Raw genomic sequence first — 22,968 nt, 5'->3', positions numbered from 1 at the left:
TTGAGATAATGATGAAAAGCAAACTCCCATCTCTAACCAGACCGCCTTTACTCTGCCTGATCCTGTCAGATCTGAAGCAAAGCAGCGAATGTAGTGAGTGAGTGGCTGGTGGTGGTCGGAGGGGCTGACGGTGCAGACTGGTGGCGTCGCTTCTGTCAGTCTACCCCGGGGCAGCTGTGGCTACAACTGTAGCTTACCACCACCAAGTATGGAGTGAATGAATAATGACAACAGTGCAGCGCTTTGAGAAACTTGGTAAAGCGCAATACGTGTAGGCCATTATTAGCATGTGTTCTGTGCTACTATTGGTTTATTCAGACTCAGAATACATGCAAAAACAATACAAATCAGTAATTCATCATCATTCCATCAAATTGTGCTCAAACAAGACTTAAATGATGTCAGAACAACCTGAAAATGCAAAATTGGAACCAAAACTTGGCAAAAATTTTACTCAATTTGGAATGTCATTGCATCACCAAATACTGCAATAACAATATTTTATTTTTGCACAGTATTTGTATATTCACACTACACTTTTTCCCTCCTATTTGCTGGAAATAACCCTTTTTCCCCTCTGTGCTCTAAAGGGGAGGTACTGTACATGACCAGATTCAATGTAGCGACTTTGTAATTGACTTCTAAATGCTTGTCATGCTTTGCCTTATTGCACATACACCGCCCACACGTGTAGTCACTGTCCACTTTGTCAATCATGTAGTTGTGTATTTATATCTAGTCAAAAATATTTATGCATTATAGTCAAAATTCGTTGTTTGTCTCTCTGCCAGTTCTTCATGACGCTAATGTTGACGTGAACATTAAAGAATTTACAATATAAAAGTTCATCCTGAATAGATAAAGGGGATATATGCCAAATTAACTTTTTGTTTTAATCACGCCCAAAAAGATACCCGGGAGTAGCATTTCATTTCATTTACAAAGTTTTGATGAATCTTGTTCTCGTCATTTTCCACTGATGAAGTCCATAATCCATCACTGATTAGTTTTTCACTCAAAACTGCAGTTATCACAGTGCTATGGATTTGTTAGTATGCCGTTGTGTGAAAATAGAGACTCGCACATGTTTTTTGTTTTTTTTGCATACGTAATATTACCTGCTGCCACCGGAGGGCACTCCAACCAAACATTTCGACACAAACTAACTGGGAGATAAGGTCTCCTTTCCAAATTGTTCAAGTTACAAAACGTAAAAAGTGCTCAAAAGCTCACACATTTTCTCCGGTTCGACTTTACCCAATTCTTGAAGCTTCTTGACTGGAGAGTTTGGCCATTGCAACTCCTCAATTAAAAGCAACTGAGCGTAACTCGTTTTCGTGGCCTTTTTGAGGCTTTTTTCTTGAAGCTTTTAGATCTTGAGGCAAACTGGAGAAAATGTGCTTATGTTTAGGTGGGGGTTATGAGATTAAGGGAGACATACTTTTATAAAATGTACGCTGTAACTGCTGTAACTGTGTGGATTTGGTCTGACATCTCACTTCAGTTCACAAATAAGATGGATTTTTTTCCGAACGGCAGAATGTACTGTTATGACGACACGCAGGAGATGAAAGCTGAAATCAAATTTGAGTTGACTTGATATTTCTCGCCTTACTGGGTTACAGGGTTACTTATGCATTTATACACTCACCCGCCTTCTCACACAAAGTTCAGAACTTTTTTTTAGAACTCTTTCAATGATTTCCCTTTTAAAGCCCAGCAGTATGTGTGTATTATCTGAATTCTTTTACCACTTTTTATTTATTTTCATGTAGTATAAGAGGCTGAGGGTTGATTTTTTTATAGTAATATACTGTAGGCAAGTCAAGAATATGTTGCTATGTAGTGTTTCTTCATTTTTTGTTAAATTTCTATTATTAAACGAGATTATTGTAGAGTATTCAGTTGTGCTTTATTTATTAATTGAAGAAAATATTTAACTTTAGACTGCCACATATATAAAACAAATGATTAAAGAAGGCTGACAACATCAACACACAAAGAAAATAAAGAAGTAAAAAAAAAAAATATGTGAAATTTGAACCACTGACTTTTCTTTAGATTATTATTGGCCTAAAACATATTTTTAAAGTCTGTCATATGTGACTTGTTTCTTTCTTTTTCATGAATAAGAATCACACCACTGTAAGTCTCGGCCTCTGTTTTTCCTGAATGTAAAGCGTATGTTTTCTGCTTTTCACGCTGTAAGTAACTTCCATTGTACAGAATAAAGTGATTTTAAACTACGTTTTCACTCGTGTTTCATTTTACTCTTACACTTTATTGCCGAGTTTATAAGCAGTTCTTGTTTGTAAATCATTAACCATTGTGAAGGCGGCTGCTGATGTGAAATTGGGTCTTTCTAAAACAAGCTGATTTGATTTGGAAATGAAACGCTTAAAGCATAGACTGTAAAAAAAAATGGACGTCTTATGCTCACTCCTCCCCGTTTACCATAATGACCACGGTCATGGAGGAATTCATGGAGGATTTACAGACTCCCCCTCCCCAGCTCTGACGAAGCATGTTCCTAAAAAGGGCATAAGGGCGGGATCTTCACCGTAGACTCGGCCCTTGCGTGACGTGTAGCTCGCACTGCTCCAATGCTAACAGTCCGGGAGATTTCAAAAATTCTTCTTACAAAAACCAGCCTGGTTTCATATATTGTGATTAACCCAGCGTTATCTCAGGAGGAATATCTAGCCTAGTCTAGTGTTGAAAAAATTGAAACCAGGTGTTAAAGTTGTTTTTAACGTGTCTAAACTCCAATGCTTTTCAATGGGGGCCTAGTGGCGATATGGAGGTACTACAGCAATGGTGGAGTAATGGCGGCCCCCACGTTCGTGGTCAAAAAGCAGAGCAGCCAGCGGCCATTGGCTTAAAGCCACACCGTGTAATATGCACTGTCCCTATAATAAATAAATAAAAAATAAAAACCAAGAAAATGTTGTCCAGTTCTATCCAAATCTACTCGACTGGACCAAGGCCTACAAACAGGATCTAAGAATTTTTTTTCTCGCATTGTTGCAAAGCTGTGCGAACCCAGGGTGCTGAAGGTGCTGCAACACCCCCGGGTGGATAGTTTGTGTATTGCAATCAATTTATTTAATAGGATGAGCACAGAAAAAGTGTTTTGGGGCTAAGCTTGTCCCTCAGCACCATCTGACCCAAATACACTTCCATGGCTCTGCATTGTCGTCACTTTTTAATGGTATTTTTGTCACTTTTTCGTCACTACTTAGCTTTTTTTGTTGCTGTATTGGTGTGTATTTGTCACTCTTGTCGCTATTTTGTTGCTTTTTTTCAAGAAGCTTTTAGATTTGAGTAAACTGGTGGAGTGTTGGAGTTGGGATGGAGCTTGAGCTTGTAGCTTTTTGGGAGCCAATAAAAAAAAAAAAAATCCCATCTAATTTATGCCTATGCATGTAATGTAATAAAGTGGAATAAACTACACTAAAATATACTTTTATCAGTTGACTCAGCTTTTTATAAATAAAGTCCTTTCCACTATATTGATAAACAAACTTTTACAAAGTGCTGCACACCAAAAGCCAAAATAAATAAATAAAATTAAAGCCGCGTGCGGCGATAAAGGCCCTCGCCCCTGGCGCACTCCCCCCTCCCCCAAGGGCCTTCAGGCTGAGGTAAGAGTGGGCCATCACCGGAGCTACCTGGGACAAGAGTGGGCCAGGGTGTGACAAAGGCTCAGGCAAGAGTGGGATGGGGCAATAGTTAGCAGGCGTAAGAGAGCGGTTTGGGTGTGAGGCAGAGGCAAGAGCAGGTTTGAGTGACAGCGAGCATGGCCAGTCGCAAAGGGGCGAGAGAAATCGGGGGGGCTCACAGGAGGCGAGAGCGAGCAGGGGCGGTTGCAAGGGGGGGACTGCCAGTGGCGAGGGCCGTATGACGCAGCTTGCGGCTTTAATTTTATTGATTTTTTTATTTTTCAAAACCAACTTTTTTTTCTATTGTACTTGCACCGTGATGCACCGAACGGTGAGATAGCTGAACCGTCACACCCCGAGTAATGAGTGATGGAAACGCCGGATGAAAACACAAGATACTCTTTAATTCGTATCAAAATATTATCTGCCCGGAAAACTTGCCCAGTTGCCACCAATTTAATTAATTCATATTTGTGATATGTGGGAAAATCCCCAGTTGCCAGTTTCCTTGAACGCAGCACACATCTAATTGCTGGATTGCAGGTGACATCACAGCGTTCTAAAGGCCAATACTATTATATGGAGGAAACATGATTTTGTTTGGTCTTGTACAGAGAGATCATGGACTCAGTGAATGATATTAATGATAATTTTTCTAATTCATACATTTTCTTTTGAGCTACGACTTGTGAAAGTGTAATTCTGTTGGCTCCTGGCCCCCGCTGGGCCCGATGACATCATCACGTTTGAATGTAAACAGGAACATAATGTCAACATTCCGTAGACGTCCTCGGTAACAGAATGCTGTGTGTTTTAGAATGTTGCATATGTTAATGACGCTGCAAAGACACTCATTTCTCCATTGCCTTTGCAAGAGAACACACGCATTTGTTAAGCTCCCGCAAACTTGACAAACTTTGACACTTCTGAAGATGTCTGCGACCAAAACGCCAACCATGGACGACCTAACTCAGGTAAGTATCTGTTTGTGTAATGCTGAGATTACACAAAGGCACGACGTGATACAAAAAGCATTTTTACGTCATTTGTGATGTTCATAACACGACTTAACGTATCTTAATGGGATTTAACAGACAATCATCAAATTCCACTCTCATTTGTGATCCTCGGCCTCGCCATTCGTGATGTGTCGTTGTTTTGTGTAAACCCAGCATAAGATTAGACTTTGTGTCAACTGTTATGAACTCTTGAACACTTTCACTTGAAACCATTGACACATCTATCGCACTACTGTTTAGAATAGTTCAAAATACAGTCCATCCTATTGATAAACCTGTTTAAGAGCTGGTTTGGCTCAACTTTGGACACAGTTTAGGGGTTTAGTTACTCCCTGTTTAGTACAATTAAAACAAAGAGCTCAAAATGTATGTCTTTCAAATAACCATCTTGTCTCTCTCCACAGGTGAACGCCCTGGCCGGAAAACATAATTTGAAAATGATGTTTGAGGACAAGGAGGACTCTCGCCGTGGGACCTTTAGGACAAAAGTCCATGTGGGCCAGTTCTTTGCATTTGGACAAGGCCACAGCAAAAGAGAGGCAAGGGCTAAGGCGGCCACATATGTGCTGCGTGAACTGAAGCGTCATCTGCCCTGTGAGAACAGTCAACAGTCTCCGGCTCCGACAGTTCACAAAGCAAACACCGCCAATGCCTCAACAGGGGCTCAACCGGGGCGGCGTGCACCACGCAACGTCGACTCGAACCCCTGTTCATACCGTTCTGAGGGGGTGGAGGCCCGGTGGATGAGGTACCCTCAGCACAGCCCGATGGTTCAAACCTCCAAGACCCCAGAACCAGAGGCTGAGGACGACACAACTCAGGTATGTACTTCCCTTTGTGTAAAATATGACTTTGTGTCAACTGAATTTAACTAAACTACTTAAAGAGTTTGACACATCTGTAGCACCACTGTTTAATACTTTCCAAAAGACAGTCCGGCCCAATCATTTGAAAAACAGGGCTGCACAATTCATCCACAAATTGGCAAACTTTTTCTAGCACGAAAAAGGTTTGGTCACTTGACTTCCTGAATTCAGTTGCATTGTGGCCTCAGTTTAATAATGATTTAGTATTTCTAAATCTGTTTTGACACAATTTCATGAAAAAGTGAAGTGCTTATGAGTTCTGCTTTGATAAGGGGGATTGTACTGTGGTGCAATGACTTTGTAATACTGTATATCAATAAACAATATTCAAGGCAGTAATCGAACATCTACCTGGTGAAGACTTGTTTATATTTTGTTTAGGCCTGGTGTAGCTCAACTTTCGACTGATTTTAGGGGTTTAGTTAACTCACAGTTTCATACAATTAAAATGTACAGCTCAAAATGTATTCCTTTCAAATAACCATCTTGTCTCTCTTCACAGGTGATCAAACTGGCCCTAAAACATAAACTGAAAATGATGTTTGAGGACCTGGACTCTCGGCGCGGGACATTCCAGGTGAAACTCCACGTGGGCCAGTTCTTTGCATATGGACAAGGCCGCAGCAAAAGAGAGGCATGGGATAAGGCCGCCACATACATGCTGCGTGAACTGAAACGTCATCTGCCCCTCGGAGACAACCAGCGACAGTCTCCCACCCTGACAGTTCACAAAGCAGCCTTCGCCAAAACCTCAACCCGTCCCCAGGCTAAACAGGGGCGGCGTCAATGTACCGTCGACTCGGACCCCTGTTCATACCTTTCTGAGCGGGTGGAGGCCCGGTCGATGAGGTACCCTGAGCGCAGCCCGATGCAGACCAAGACCCCAGAACCAGAGGCGGCGGTTCAAACCTCCAGGACCCCAGAACCAGTGGTCCAAACCTCCAGGACCCCAGAACCAGAGGCGGCGGTTCAAACCTCCAGGACCCCAGAACCAGTGGTCCAAACCTCCAGGACCCCAGGACCAGAGGCTGAGGACGACTTAACTCAGGTATGTACTTCCCTTTGTGTAAAATGTAACTTATATACTTGGACATTTTGTTACATCTGTCACACTGCTGTTTACAGGTTTACATTTGAGGTTGAGGTTGACAAGAAACCTTTGAGATGGCATCATTGTGATATCATACAAAAGCACAAGCTTTTTACTTTTGAAAACTTTGTAAATTTTAGTATACTGAAATTGACTTTTAAATGTCTGAACAATTGTGTGTCACCTCTGTTCTCTGGCCTCATGGTGAGGTGTCAGGGCTCTCTCAGACCTTCCACCAGAGCCTCAGTTAATGGGGATTGTGTGCTCCCAAAATTTAAAAAATCTTTTGGACAGTCGTGCTTCTCCTTCAGAGGGGCTACACTGTGGAACTCTCTCCCTACGGCTCTGAAACTGCAGACGAACGTTACCATCTTCACCAGAGAGCTTAAACAGTGGCTCAAATCGGCCCAAAGGTGTTCACATGTGTAGAATGTGCCATATCTAGTTTAATAATCTGTTTTATTGTAACTGTGTTTAATAATGTGTTTTATCTTTGAAACCTAAAAGCCCCCTATGGACAGGTGTTGAAAATTAGCACATGTGCTATAACACTTTAAACAATGCATCTGGTTCGTCCAATGTAATTGCTATGTCCATATTAAATAAATAAATAAATGAAATGAATTTTGTTTAGGCCTGGTGTAGCTCAACTTTAGACCAATTTTAGGGGTTTAGTTAACTCCCTGTTTAGTACAATTCAAATCTATAGCTCAAAATGTACTTCTTTCAACTAACCGTGTCTCTTGTCTCTCTTCACAGCTGACCAAACTGGCCCAAAAACATAACATGAAAGTGACGACTGAGGACCTGGACGCTCGTCGTGGGACCTTCAAGATAAAACTTCGTGTGGGCCAGTTCTTCGCTTTTGGACAAGGCCAGAGCAAAAAAGAGGCAATGGCTGGGGCGGCCTCATACATTCTGCGCCAGCTGAAGAAACATCTGACCCTGCCTGAGAACCTTCAGGCTGAACAGGAGCGGCTGAAGCCATTTACCGTGGACTCAGACCCCTGTTCGTATCTGTCAGACTTGGTGGCTTGTTGGGTGGGATACCCCGACTACAGCCTCGTTCAGCAGTGGCGCGGGCCAACGGGATGGCACTATGTCATGAAGGTCACCCTGGGAAAGCTGTGGGCGGACGGGGCCGGGCCGACCAAAGAGGAGGCAAGCAAAAATGCAGCCGGCGAGATGTTGGACCAACTGGGGATTTTTACCTCGGCGACCCTAGAGGCCGAGGTCTAAACCTCTCGGGATGAGAGACACATTAATAGTGTAGAGCTTTATTAATCAATAACAAAGTTTAAAGGAATAGGCCACCATTTTTACATACTGAGAAATGTTCTTGCCTTAGCTTAGACAAGTTCATGTGTACCTGTCTGATCTTCACACGTGCTTTCAGTCACGTACACACAGCACAGGCGGTGTTAGCATTTAGCCTGTCCTCCTCTCCTCTATAGCTCCAAACGAGGTGAAGATAGAAGCTACCGAGCTCTTCCACGTTTTACCTATTTAAATGTGGTTACATGAAGTGTTACACTACAAGGTATAATTACACTGAATTAAACAATGTGGGGTTTTTTCTAAGCGTGAAGATATTGCTTGCAATATAGTTCACCCTTTTTATCTGCTTAGAAAACTGACATAGTTTAATTTAGTGTGATTGTACTTTGTAGTGTAACACTTCATGTAACCACATTTAAATAGGGAAAACGTGGAAGAGCTCGGTAGCTTCTATCTTCACCTCATTTGGAGCTATAGAGGAGAGGAGGACAGGCTAAATGCTAACACCGCCTGTGCTGTGTTTACGTGACTGAAAGCAAGTGTGAAGATCAGACAGGTACACATGAACTTGTCTATGCTAAGGAAAGAACATATCTCAGTATGTAAAAACGGTTTAGTATGTAAAAACACAGTTTTGTTTTTTTTACCAGTGGTGGATGGAGGCTGCAGTAAATGGCAGACTAAACACTTGGAAACTAAAAGCTCTGATGCTTTTAGCTTCCAATTACCTTCACATAATCATACATGCAAATCTGTCGCCTTTCGCCGTTTGTGAATCGTGTAGATCTGCAAAAAAAAACAAAAAAAAAACTAGGGGGGTGGGTAAGGGGTTGGAAAGTTTACTGAACGTGTCCAAAGAGACTTGCAACTATTCAATAATGTCAAATCATTTGTAAGCTTTTAGTCGCCCACTGAAGCCAGAAAAAAACAGATACCATTATATTTCTATAAATAGTCAATAAAGGTTTAACATCTATATTTAAAAATAAAACATGTAGCAATATTTTGTCCTTTTTAAATATAATTCAAATAGAAGACAGTATCTTCTGATGTACAGAACCTGATTTGGAATTCCAAATTATGTACAAATCCTTTACTCTCTCTTGTTTAGTGTTGAACTACTACTACTGCCTAAGGAAACCACTCAGAGGACAAAACTGTACTGCTCTGGACATTTTAGAACAGAGAACACCAGCCTCACTTTGGGACTGGTTTCCCGGCCTCCAGAATTTGGGGTTGGTACTAACAATAACACCGGGAAACTCCCGAGCTACCGAGGCTGTGTGCGCCAGGGTTGCCAGGTCTGGGCAGCCAAACCCGCCCAAAAATATCGGAAAACCGCGGAAAACCCGCGGACATAAGGCGCGGCTGGAATTTTTAATATTGTTTATTAGTTAACAGAGCCCGTGTGCTCCTGCGATGATGAGAAACCGCCCCTACCTCCCTCCCTTGTTGAAAAAGCAGCTCACAGAGCCTTGGATTTGCCTTCGAAATAGTGATTTTGATCAAAAATAAGATTGAAATAGACAATTTGACATTGATTACAGCAAGGCAAAAAAAACGTGGACAGTTTTTTTCACCCACGGAATGGCTTTAAAAACCGCCCAACCTGGCAACCCTGGTGTGCGCAACATGCTGAGGAGAGCGGCCACACTCCCAAGGAGGAGTCGCTGTGCGGGCACTGTTTTGGCTTGACTGAACACACGCATGTTTTAAGAATAATATAATGACGTTTGTGTCAATAGAAGTGGATGTACCTGTATGCCACTATTCTCTTTGTAAAACAGAACATGCACAAAGAGAAAAATTCAGTATTGGAACGCTTAGAAGAGCTGCGGCTTGTAGACCAGCTCGGCCAAGGTGTGTGAAAAATATCCTAATAAATGTTGTTGCGCGTCTTATATTCTTGTGTTTTTGTGAGTACGATCACAATGTTTTTTTTATATTCCTCCAAAACTCAGGGCTACTAGTGATTCCTTGAGTCTCCAAAATCACTGTAGGAGGTAGAGCCTTTATCTACCAAAACGTACCTCTCCGATTTAGCTCATGATCAGGTCAGTAAATAAATAAATAACCCAACGCCTAAAGCAAAGCTGCCTTAGGAGGGACACTGCTGTGGGAAGTACGGTACACTGAGCGCTATCCTCTAGTTCAGTTCATTACTATTCACTTGGTGTCCACTGTTCCACTCCCTCTTGGGAGTGTCTGTTTCAGATGGTGGGACGTTGGTGTCGTGGTCTTCAGCCCTGTCCACAGGGGAACAGAAGAACCCCGCCTACAGGATTTGGACAAGAAGAAGTGAAGCTCCAAGGACTGGACATTCTGTGATCTTGGCCCGTCTGCTGAGGGACTCCCATCGGCCCTGGATGTATAGCCTGTTCGTTCACATTCAACATTCTAGCCATGACACTACACAGGGACATGTAAAAGGAGAAAGCATTAAAAAAAAAGTGTCAAGGCTGTGTGTGGACTAGCTACCTCTTTCACCTCAGATGACCACGCGATCACTGAACCATAAGTCCATACAAACATGGGCCTGATGAGGGCGAGGATTCTCTAAATTCATGGGCCGAAATTAGGTCCCAGCACCCCAGTGAAGGAGAGGGGTTATTTCCCCGTTTTTATTGAGGGTGGAACCACAGGCGGTGATTCAAGTTCTTCCCAGTAGTGCAGAATCCAAAAGAAAAAAAACTGTGAAGAAAAAAAAAAAAGTGTCAAGGCTGGGATCCATCCAGCAGACTTACGGATGGGAACCCAGCACTCTACCAATGAAGCCACACATACTGAGTGAACATGATAGCCAATTTTACATTAATCCTATGAAAGACCGCAGTTGTGTATTTGTAAAATACAAGATTACAGTTTGGGCAATAATGTGTTGAATCATTTTGTAATTAGAGGGAATTCCCCTGGCCGTCAAAAGATTTGTTGAGAGGGTGCACCCTCGATATGTGAAGCAATATTGTCGTGCAACCCATATAGCACGAGGAGCACACAGAGAGGCGGACAGGAACCAGTCGGACTGAACTTCCTGTGATTGTAAAACGCTGAATTTGCAGCCAAAAACGTCCAAATTAAAACTTCTTTCGCTGACAGAGGGTTAGTATAAGTCCGTACGAGTCTAAAACTGTGGCTTTTGTGAATAAAGGGGGAAATTTGGAAAATTGACGAATTGCAGGAGAAACTCTGACTGAACTCTGGCTATGGGCGGGCCACTTACAAGCCACTTACAAGCCAATTTAAAGGCATTTTTGGTAATAGCGGCTGCGTGTGCACACTATTAGGTCCAGGTCGGAAATGTGCACGCGCGCCAGATTGGGTCCGTTCCAATCCGACAAAGTCTGTGAAAGATATGAGGCTTTGAGATTTGCTGAAAATGGCCTCTCAGTTGCGGCCTTGTCATGACCATGCCCAATAATTAAAAAAAAAATGTAAATGATGATTTTGAAAGCCACATGGGTTTGGGACATGTTGGCCAAAATTGGAGGCTTTCCATTGAAGACTCTGGGATCAGGGCACAGAAGTTCAAGAGGTACAATTTTGAAGGTTTGAGGTTCGGGCCAAGATGGCCGACTTCCTGTAGCATTTAGGGCGGGGTCATAATATTTTTTTTGCGACCGGTCCTCCATTGGGTCAATGTAAACTGCCTGTTTGAGGGGGCGCCACAGAGTCAACTTTGAATATTTTCTCTCGCGAAGCCCACCCAAAATTAGAGCTTGCGGAGCACTACGTTTTGACCCCTGTTACTTGCATATCGCCTCACGTTTGCTACGTGAATTCTTGCGTTTTCGTCCCCCGTTATCGATATCAATTAGTCCCTCGCGGGACATTGCGTGTCTGTTGCTCGGGCCTAACGAGAGACTGTAATTAACCCAGAAACAAAAAACAAGTTCCCGACCTGTCTTAGCTAAGGACGTTGTTCAGCCGCCATCTTTGTTTCGTGTGGTCTTGTGTGAACCGGCTACTTACGCGGTTTGTGTTCATTTATCTCACGCTACACATTTACTAGAAACAATTAAGTTAAGCAAAACTAGAAGAAATTTGCACGATAATAAATGTCGTAATAACAGTGGATCCCAAGCATTCAAAGTGCTATGATGCTACGCTTCTTGAAAACGTCCAGATCAAATTTGTTACACACATCAAGCATGATCTATCACATGCCTGTAAGTTTTCATTGTTTGAAGGTGTTCTGTACCAACAGTTTTAGTTTTAGTGCACTTTTTGATTATTTGTTTGTTAATATTATTGCAGCTAGTGTTTTACAATAAATGTTTGTGACATTCTCAGCTGTTTTTAGGCAAATACTAACTGTATTTTTCTGTCTGTTTATTTGCATTTTTACAAAAGCTCACTGAATGGAGCAATAAACATGGCTCCTTCAAGATTATCTTCATGTCAAGTCTGTTCGCTGTCTGCCAAGCTGGTCACACTACAGACGTTTAGGGAGGGCGGGAGTTCCTGTTCAGTGTTTGTCCCCTCACTCCAAGCTCCATGTCTGAGTGCCACTTCATCCTTTCATGCTTACCCAGTTGCTCCCATTCCAAAATCAATCCTGATATTCCCTCAGTTCAGTCAGTCAAGAGTCGAGCTGATTTGCATTTTCTGATGTTCTGAATATACAATAACAGTTTTTCCTTTTGCTTTGTCTGACGTATACTGGGGTTGCACTCCCTTTCTTTATTTCTAAACCAAGCCCTCAATGTTCTGTAGTGAGTGGAAAATCCAAGTAGAACTGTGCAGACGTGCCACTCTTTCTGCAGTAGTTGTAAAGCTGTTGCCGTGACGAAATACCGTCTGCCATGCTGTTGTTTTGCCGTGACCTCACATACTTAAACTCGTATTGTATGTGTTGCATGAGTCTATTTTATGCAAAAGACAGAGCTACAGATTATCCCACTTTACTAGTCGTTCTAAAACTAAAGCTGTTTTAACTGTGTGGATTTACGCCAATGTTGGGGAGGAAAAAAACCCATAAACCTCAAATGATTCTTTATAACAAGTTTATTGAAGAGCACATGTTGGGTAGACGCTGGTCAGTACAAAGTCCAAAGGTGCCTGCAGATATTACAAGTCGTAAATCTTTTTTGTTTTGTTTTATTGCACATGTCGAGGGGCGCCGCTCATGTTTTCACAGCGAATCAAAACATAGGGAAGTGCGGTGACTTTGGTCAGGGCAAATTCCCATCTGACTGACCGTGATATAAAGCCACTACATCACTGCCCCGACGCACAAGGACCAGCGGCGTCACACGATATTTCACATATTAGTTCTTGGACATGGCGCTGAAAAGACACAGCGGGACAGTGTACAGGCTGCAGATTGTGAACGACTCAAAAACGAAATAAATCAGGCGAAAACGTTAAATTAATCGATCACTGCTGACAAACAGACTTGACAAAGTGGCTTCAACATCATATGGTGTTACATGAGGTTACGTTGATACTGCATTTGACTACAGAAAACAAACAGTGCAATGTTCAGTATTTAAAGAGCGGGTATTGTGCTTTCTGCAGGTACAGCGATGTCTTTATCTCACACTTAGTTGGTTTGAAAATGCAATCATGATCTAAAACATCATTCACTTCCTGATTTTCATGCCGTCTCCCCATAAGCCCCTTCTCTTGCTCCCCTTTGCTGCACAGCTGTTTCAATAAAGAGAAAGAACATTTGTTAGAAAATGTGTGGCTGTAGCAAAGCTATGGCGAATGTTTTTACTTTGCCATGAGAGGAAAAGCTTAGCAAGAGATGGAGAGGTGAGGAGAGCGTTTCCTGGAAACATAGGCCCTCAGGAGGAGCTGCTAGATGCTAGGATTAGCCACCGGTGAAGATTTTGTGCTAGCGACTCGAAACACAACTCCAGTAATGTTTTGGATGTTGGAACAACTTTGGAACATAGTAAAAAAAAAGCTCTACAAAAAAAGGCGATTTTTCACAATACTCCACCTTTAAATTACATGTTAATTAATATAAATGCAAAACAAGCATTATTAGGGCAAAATTTACATTTTATTTGGCAATAATAACAACCAAAGGCACCCTGAGCACCTGCAAAGGCTTCATTTGTGACTGAACTTGGATTTTGTCCCAGGACTTGAGTCTATTTAGCCCTAGGGGGAAAAAAAGAAAGGCAACATTTTATTCCAGAAATGTGAATCACTAGTTGCAGGTTAGTTATATCTGCAAAGGCATCAGTGCGTCTCATTTCTCGAGACTCAAAAGCCGTGTGATGAGATGGGCCGTCATCAACTACACAGAGGGTCAGATATGCTACATGTAAGTGCTTCTAGAGTGTTGTGTTAGTGCGTCTTTGTGCCTGTGTCTCAGTGCGGCTGAAAGGTCTTGGCCATGTCTTCGAGCAGAGCCACGAGTTTCTGCTCCTCCAGGGGAGAGCTGTGGGTCCAGGCCAGAGGCAGGTGAGCGGGCACCACCCGGCGGTCTGTCGAGCACACACAGGGGGCGTTATTGGCTTTAGAAGACAGACTGCAGTGGTCAAACCTAAAGTACCCTGATAGAAGCGCCCGCTGGGGTTCTTGGCGGCGGCCTCAGACAGAGCGAGCCACAGCACGGTGTCCGCTCCCTGCTCCGGAGAGCGCAGGCTGGCCTTCATGGAGCGGTGGAAGTCTGGCATCGCGTTGGCTACAGCTGCAATGATAGACAAGTGTTCCTCAATAACTGCCCGAGAGGAGACTGGCTGTGTGTGGGAAAACTTCAGATTTTAAAACAATCCTCGTCAAGCGGGCCGGCCCAGGGGTGCAGAACTAAGGGGTACGGTTTACTCAGGGGCCCCTCCAAAAAAACATTTTAATTGTGAGAAATGGACAGGCAGACTAGACAAAAAACTCTTAAACTCTATAACATCTTTGTGGAGTTGCTGAATATTTTTCAAAATACCTCTGATTATTGGGTACTGTTAAGCAATGCTTGTATGGTATCGAAAAAAAAGTTTGGTACTAATGGTACTGATAATAAAAGGCAGGTGCAGAAAAAAAAAATACAATTTGGATGCTGTTGGTCCAGGGACAGCATTAAAGGAACTGACTTGGTTGTTTCACCTCAAATAAATGTTTTTTTCGCCCCATTTTTTACACATATTCCTATTTTTTATTACTAATATTTCACCCAACTGAACCTCCCATTTTTTTCAGAATTTTTGCCCAATTTATTTCCCATTTTTCACACATTTCTTGACAATGCAAATGAACCCGATATTGTACATTTGAATATATTCTAAATATAATAATTGTTCGCGTTTCTGGTTCCAGACGACAAATATTTTAGTACAGTTACCAAAAAAAAAAAAGCATCTTTATCAAAAAAAACACCCCCTCCCCAAATGTTTCAGCCCAAGGTTTTAAAATGGCGGCTCTGGTAGTTCTTTGATCGACAATAAACCGCGCTACACCAAAACATCCTGTGGTGCCGGTAAGTTATGAATTTTGTCTTGCTTTTTTGTCGCTATTTTGACACCTTTTTCAAGAAGCTTTTCGATTTGGGTAATGACAAATTGGAGTGCATTTCACAAACGGATCATTATGTTCAAAGAAACAATAAAAATGGTGCGGGCCCCTCACGGTGGATTTTACGCCCCTGGACCAGCCCAGTGCGCGTGTTTGAGGGGGGGGGTGTAGTGACCGAGTGTAATGGTCATTACTCGGAGTGTCGACCCAGCCCGGGTGCATCACAGAGAAGTGGATTGTTGGGTGAGCTTTGGCCCATTGCTCCGTCAGCACCACCTGCTGCCTCTGAAACACAGACACACACTCATTGGGCTAATGATCATGTGACGTATTCGTTCACTGATCCCACACACATTCAATCTCACCATGAACGAGAAACCACGGAAATCCATTTATTGGGGAAATCTGCCGCCTTCACGTTATATAATACAAGTAATCCCTCTAACACCGGAATTAGCAGCTACTGCGCCAGTTCATTTATCTCACGCTACACATTTGCTAGAAACCATTAAAGGGACTATACAGAGTTTAAAAATGTTAGAATTATGTATTTTCCCCCTACATGTTCAAACAATGTCCTAATGTGTAGAATGAGCCCAGACCTGCCTCTAAAATCCTGCACTGTCACTCAAAAAGGTGTTACTTCGGGTCCAAAGTGCCGTCATGCACCGGCTTAATACCGCCTCACGTATGGCCTGAGGTGGCAATAGTGAGTATAAAATGGCTAACTTGCATCTAGCCCCTTTAAATTAAGTAAAACTAAAAGAAATTTGCACAATAATAAATGTCAGCATGGGATGTTGCTACATTTTGAATTGAACAAAATTTAAGTCAATTATGGATAACTGTGGTTCCCAAACGTTCCAAGTGTCATCATGGCGGGTGCTACGCTTCCCGAAAACGTACAGATCAAAATTGTTACACACATCAAGCATAACACCAAAAATCTGAATGGTAATGTCAAAGCAAAGAATTTGTTATAGAGGGGGTATTATGCTTTTTTCAATCACATAGCACCAGTCTATATCACACTACAATGATGACCAAACCTTCTGTTGGTCTGTAAATGCAGTAAATTAGAATAACTGCCTTGTATAAAATTGCTCTCTCAAAATGGCTGTAGCGAATGTCTTTCCTAGGAGGACTCAGGCAAACCTATCCCTAAAATGGCCGCCATCAGAGTTTTTACAGATTACTCAAAAATACGTGAATGTGCCAAGGCAACACTTCAGGCATGTTTTTAATGAGGGAATGACATAATAACATGATGTAAAGCTTAAAAAAGTCGATTTTGCATAATACCCCCCTTTAAATAAAAAAAATAATCCATGTGGCTTGAGTTTCGTTCATTGTACAATGTAAACAAAAGTGTGTAGTTTTGCCATAAATTCATCAGTTCACAACTCCATTGTTCCACTTGTGCGGACATTGGAGAGTTTGGAGACCTTCAGGAGGCAGCAGTGGCTTGTGGGATTGTTCTTCGCTCCTTATGGGCTGATAAGGAACATCCCCAGGTTCCTCTGCTAAAGAAGGAACACAGCTCATTTCCATACTGCACCGACACTTCTGGATGCTGCTTGTCACGGCTGACGATGACGCACGTCCGGGTCAACGAGGAGAAGGAGGTTATGATTAAATAGCACTTTCATAAATATTCTGCAGCCCTCAGGACACTCACAGGGGCAGAAGTGAAACTGCCAGGACAATGACACAGATGAACTCAAACCCACAGCTGTAGAACTGGAAAGCTTTTTCAATGTCCTGTCCTTACCACTCGACTATACAGTATGAGCGCACTGACTGTTGCTGACATGAATTATTTGGACTTATTTCCATGGTGGTCGCAGTTGTGGAGCGCTAACCACTCTGCTACAAGACTCTCTTAAGTCAAGAAAGTCCAGTTGTTACGATTGATTGGACTAAGTGGGTTCATGCCTTACTTTGTGCTGGGCGTACACCATGGTGCCGTCGAAGCGCCCCATGTCTGACTGGAGGTTCCCTATCCTCAGCTTCTGCACCAGCATCCCCCCAGAGGACACCGTGACCTGCACACAAAAGTTAGTTTATTTAAACATTAGTCTGCTTTCTTCAGTGCTGTGCAGAGGATGGCAAAGCTCTGTGAAAGGGCCTCACCACTCTTGGATCCGGGCTCTTCTCAATCAGGGGAATGAGGCTCTTGGTGAGGATGAAGACCCCTGGTGGAGGATGGGAGAATTACCACAAAAGGACATTTAAATGTAGAATATGTTTGTGTAAGTAGTTCATAAGCACTAATCTGTCCGACTTAGTGCTAGTGCAGACCTGCATTCTCTAAAACTCACTGTTCACAGGCTCTGAGCTTGAGAATTGGTTTGTCTTCAGATTTGGACTTGTGTCCACACAGCACTAGTGATCCCAGAACCTTTTATAAACCGTGCACATGTGTTGCTCATGTTACAAACCTTTCTACTACGGCTGGGACGATCCACTTTTGTCACGATCCGATACGTGACACGATACTCAGGGGCCGATACAGTTAGTAATTATGTTAAGTGACATGTTTACTTTAAATGTGTAAAAAGAATCAATACTGATCTGATCTGATCCGATATTTTGTCCTAGCCCCACTTTGTACCAGGTGAAAGTTTGGAATGTGATTATGAAGATATCTGCTCTCCTTAGTTTTCAGTAACAGCTACAGCACTCAATCTTAACACTTCAATAAATGTCAAATGACAGTTGGTTTATAAACTTTGGACACATGACACATTTTAAGGGAAACATATTACTTATCATAACAACTTACTGTATCACAATAATTTATGTATCGGATTGGCCCCTGAGTATCGTGACACGCATCGAATCGTGACAAAAGTGGATCCTCCTAGTCCTAATATTTGTAGCATCCCACTGTTCACAGGGATGAGTTTATTGCCCCAATTCACAGTAATTCACACAGTAATTACTGTGTAATTCACACAATTACACAGTAATTATAATTACTGTAATTATAATTACTGTGTAATTTACCCTGCAGATGTCTGAGTTCACAAGTACCTGGTGTTTTTTCCTGTGATCGCCGTGTTGTTAGTTAGTTTGGAAAGGGCACTTGTTGTTGTCGGCACATGTCAAACCCGGCCACTCACGGCCTTACTGCCATGCGATTGGTCCAATCCACCAGTGATTCTGAGGCCAAACCTATCAGCCTGAGCCTTTCAAGATGGATTTTTCATTTTTCATTCAATCCAGTAAGGTTAAATCTAAAGTAACTACCCCAAACCCATGACTCACCCAGGACGTTGGTGGCGAAGCTCTTCTCCAGCCCTTCCGTGTTCACCTCCCTCTGATTCATGATGGCTCCAGCATTGTTAACCTGTGCAGTTAAATCAACAGGACACACAAAATCACAATCTACCCATGAGTTGGTTTGGTATAGAGATATGAGTGAGTAGAATTGCTTTACCAGGACGTTGAGAGTCTTGTATTTCTTCTTGAAGCCCTCAGCGAACTCCCAAACCTTCTTGGTCTCGGACAGGTCCAGGATGTGAACATAGACCTCCTGCAGACCCACAGTATAAACACAGATAAACACATGCAGCTTGTGTGTGTGGCAGCCAATCTTGTTATTACTGACTTTGTTCCCCGTCTCCTTCACTATTTCGGCTCTGGCCTCCTCAGCCTTGTCCTTGTTCCTGCAAACCATGTGCACTGTTCCACCTGTGTGAGAAATACAGCAGGGTTTTCAAAACTGGTCTATAACAGTGTGTAGTTCATTCATTCCGATACAGTATTGTCATCTATATTTCACTATTCAACTCAGAGTTTATCCCTGAAAACACATTTCAAATCAGAATGTCTGCTGAGAGAGAGGTACATTCTTCCTATGCCACTGTATCTTATAGAGCAGTGCTAGCATTAGCTTTAGCATGTCGCACCTCTCTTAGCGATGGCCAGAGCAGTCGCTTTCCCGATGCCACTGTTGGCCCCAGTGATCATGAACACACGGCCGGCCGCAGACACCTCCAGATCCTTCTCCACAAAGTGCTTCGATGCAGCAAGGTACGGGTTTCTGCAAGACACACAACCATTAAGAATATGATTTTTCTTTTAGGGAAAGTTTTTGATGATATCGCTGACATTTTTGATGATATTGGCCAGTAAAACACGCCAATACACAGGGTGTCCTGTCATCCTTCGATATGACACACAATACATGGCTCACGATAGCGATAACCTTACAATATGCCGATACTGCGATTATCGATATATGGCACAAATATAATCGTAAAATAATAATCGTGTCTATAATGGTAAAAACTATAAGTAATAATAATAATAATAATAATAATAATAATAATAATAATAATAATAATAATAATAATAATAATAATAATAATAATAATAATAATGCATTAGTCTCATATAGCACTTTTCCAGACGCTCAAAGTCGCTTTACAATTTGGTGTAATATTCATTCACTCCATACTCGGTGATGATAAGCGAGGCAACCAGTCTAAATAAAAGTGATATTTGGGTGACAGTGTTTGGTCAAGGTGCTTAAAATTGTAGTGCTGCCCTCCACTGTTCTGACTGAATTCCTGATCATAATAGGACTGTACTGTGAAAGCAGTAGAGCACTGCTACCACATTAATATGCATGACATCTGCAATTATTATGCATGACATCATCAAAAGTACTCTAATGTTCCAAAGTTTGAGGTCACCCAGGGTTTTCTAATCATCAATGACCCTCTAACACGATTAGTGAACACAATGTACCATTAGAACACTGGAACGACGTGCCTCTACACACCTTTGTAGGTGTTCCATAAAAAATCACCCGTTTCCAGCTAGAATTGTATTAGACTGTTTTTCTGACTCATTTAATGTTATCCTCATTGAAAAAAGCAGAGCTTTATTTAAAAAAATATGGACATTTTAAGTGACCCCAAACGTTTGAGCGGTAGTGTATATAAAAATCGCCATCGTATCATCTCGCAAAATATCATGATACGTCGCAAAATCGATATTTTGTCATAGTAAGACTGTTATTGAAAGGAGCCAGCTGAGGTGGCTAGGGCATCTGTTCCGGATGCCTCCTGGTCGCCTCCCGCAGGAGGTGTTCCAGGCATGTCCTAGTGGGACAAGGCCTCGTGGAAGACCCAGGACATGCTGGTGGGACTATGTCTCCGAGCTGGCCTGGTGTCGCCTCGGGGTCCCCCCAGAACAGCTGGAGGAGGTGTGTGTGGATCGGGAAGTTTGGACATCTCTGCTGAGACTGCTGCCCCCGCGACCCGGCCCCGGATAAAGCGGAAGAAAATGGATGGATGGATGGAAGACAGTTGTTGTTATAGCAAGACTGCACAGAAATTGCAGGTATATTGCTGCTGCTGCTGCTGCTGCTGCTGTTGTCCTCCACAAAGGAAATGACCATATTTGGATTACAGTGTCAACTCGGTTACCTTTCGCAGTTTGGTGTATTCTTAATCTGTGTTTTCACCTGCGGCCTTGAACCCTCCTTAGGCAACCACTTGCTTTAGAGGTATAGTCAATACCAAGAAATCCTTCCTAAGCATATGTAGAACACTGAACTCCCCTGAAAAAGAGATTCTTAATCTCAGTGGGACTATCCTGGTTAAATAAAGGTCAATAAATAAACACTGACTGAATTGGCCTACAACATACTCAGCACAGATTCAGATACAATGGAGAGGTCAGTGTGCCAGCCGTCAGAGGAAACTGAAGCTAAGAACAGCAGCCTGTGTGTGCCACTTCAGACTGCCCCTTTGTCCTGGGGCTATTGTAGTGAGCAGGGGCGTGGCAGGGCATTAGTGCCACAGAACAGGGCAGCAATGGGGGTAAATGAGAGCTCTGTTTGCGGTGTCAAGCAGAAAGACATTAGCCCCAGGTCACAGCGGGTCAGAGACAGAGAGATGACAGTGAACAAAGGGGAAGACCGCAGCAATCGCCAAATGAGAAATCAGGTCAAGCAGGCAGCACAGATCTTAACATCATGAATGTGCCGCCTGCAATCAACTTCTCATTATTTGGACAGTTTAAACTAACCCAACAGAAAGGGTGATGCCTCTCCAGGTCAGGGGGGAGCATGTCAATGGACGGCCATGCAGGAAGACTACAGATCAGTCTGTTGAGAATGAAAGAGTTGAGCTGAAGTGGATATAAGAGAACAAGGTCCCAGATATAAGTAAAGAAGGCCTATCCCCTGAAGGGGGCTTCAGGGTGGTTGGCCCCACCTAACACAGGGGGTTCTCAAACTGTTCTAAACAGAAAAAATCCAACAGTTCCCTCCCTGAAAACCCAATCAGTGCAATGTTATGATAGATGCAGAACACAGAAACATGCGTAAAACCACATTAAATTGAGGATGTAATGTTTGGAGTAATTTTATATTTGGAATAGCTGTTTCCGTCTCAAGTATAAGCCATTACAATGAGTCATTACAAATGTGACTGTTGATAATATTACTGGTGAAGTCAAAAAAAAAATTCAGGGCGCCCTTAAGTATGGCTCAGGGACCACTGGGGCCCTAAATTTCCAGTTTGAGAACCACTAATTTTCATGACGAGGGACATAGTTGCCTAGAGCTTGGGGTAGAGCCGCTACTCCCTCACATTGACGTATGGAAACTGTGGTGCCTTGCGCATGAGTTTAGGATGCTCGATCACACTGGGTGGGGGTCCAGGCGTGTCCCAAGGCTGAGAGACGTCTCTCAGTTGACATTAAATCTCACACATGCCGACACCGCCTACACCTGCACCCCGTTTCTTCACCTCTTTCTTCCACCTCTGGTCAGTGTGACCACAGCAGACCACACACAGCCCACGAGCTGCAGCTCAGCAGCTGCTCTGACCCGGTCGGTAATGACAATTTGACGGTTGAAAAGGGAATACTTGATGTAGCTTAATATTCCACCAATATTCTGTGTTGACAAAGTACTTTTACATTATTTTACTATTAGCACATGATGTAAGTGTCTAGTCTCTTTGGACAGCAACAGGGTTATTAGCTGTAGACAGTAGAAAGACAAAGAACCGATGGAAGACCCTCAGATAATCATTTGTTAGCTCATAGTCTCTTACTTGGTAAATTCTGTGAGCCCCTTGGCGAACCAGGCGAAGTTACGGTACAGAGACATGATGCTGCGAGGTGATGCTCTCTCAGCGGCTGCAGTGGTCCTGTCTGCGGTGTGTCCTGGAGCCCTGACCCGCTCCTCTTTGTAGCCTCCTCTGACCCCATGTACGGACAGACGCTGACGCTCTCATCAGACTGGTCAGAGAGGCCACGTGAGGACACGCATCAGGGACCTCCTGTTGGAAGATACTCCATTTTCATGAACTAACCACGACCGTCCACAGAGCCTCCTAAAACCTATGCAAGTAATCATCAGTCCTGCTTTTAGTTTAGGTTAGTTGTTACGTGAAGACAGAGGCTTTGACTGAAGTGTATTGACTTTATTCTGTAATTACAGAAAAGAACAGCTATTTGAGTAATGGCTTCACTTTGCTTACTTACCTGTACATACAAAGGTGCTCCTGTCTTTATAACAAATGAGTAACTTAGTAACTGTTATTTGTACGGTCTCCGTGTTGATA

At 42.9% G+C, this 22,968-nt stretch overlaps 1 protein-coding gene across 1 annotated transcript; it reads right to left on the bottom strand.

Annotated features, from left to right (window-relative positions):
* Nucleotides 1–13,903: 13,903 nt before the first annotated feature.
* On the bottom strand, nucleotides 13,904–22,604 carry dhrs12la (dehydrogenase/reductase 12-like a). Its single transcript, XM_079580618.1, has 10 exons — nucleotides 22,456–22,604; nucleotides 19,291–19,424; nucleotides 18,990–19,072; nucleotides 18,819–18,914; nucleotides 18,647–18,728; nucleotides 17,510–17,571; nucleotides 17,317–17,421; nucleotides 15,571–15,661; nucleotides 14,424–14,561; nucleotides 13,904–14,355 (listed from the first exon to the last, which is right to left on the bottom strand). The coding sequence occupies exons 1-10, from the start codon at nucleotides 22,509–22,511 to the stop codon at nucleotides 14,240–14,242; spliced, it is 963 nt and encodes a 320-aa protein (XP_079436744.1). The 5' UTR covers nucleotides 22,512–22,604; the 3' UTR covers nucleotides 13,904–14,239.
* Between the last annotated feature and the right edge of the window lie 364 nt (nucleotides 22,605–22,968).

Source organism: Gobius niger, assembly GCF_951799975.1.
Source record: "Gobius niger genome assembly, chromosome: 1".
In the NCBI taxonomy this organism is placed as follows: domain Eukaryota; kingdom Metazoa; phylum Chordata; class Actinopteri; order Gobiiformes; family Gobiidae; genus Gobius; species Gobius niger.
Note: the sequence above shows the minus strand (reverse complement) of the source record. Positions and strands in the feature narration are given on the sequence as shown.

What these genes read in the sequence shown, in the direction of transcription:
- dhrs12la (XM_079580618.1), bottom strand. Translation starts at nt 22,511, where the DNA reads ATGTCTCTGTACCGTAACTTCGCCTGGTTCGCCAAGGGGCTCACAGAA. An exon ending in TCTGGCCATCGCTAAGAGAG is followed by an intron (nt 19,073 to 19,290) that starts GTGCGACATGCT and finishes TTTCTCACACAG; the next exon opens with GTGGAACAGTGCACATGGTT. An exon ending in CAGCGGGCGCTTCTATCAGG is followed by an intron (nt 14,356 to 14,423) that starts GTACTTTAGGTT and finishes TGTGCTCGACAG; the next exon opens with ACCGCCGGGTGGTGCCCGCT.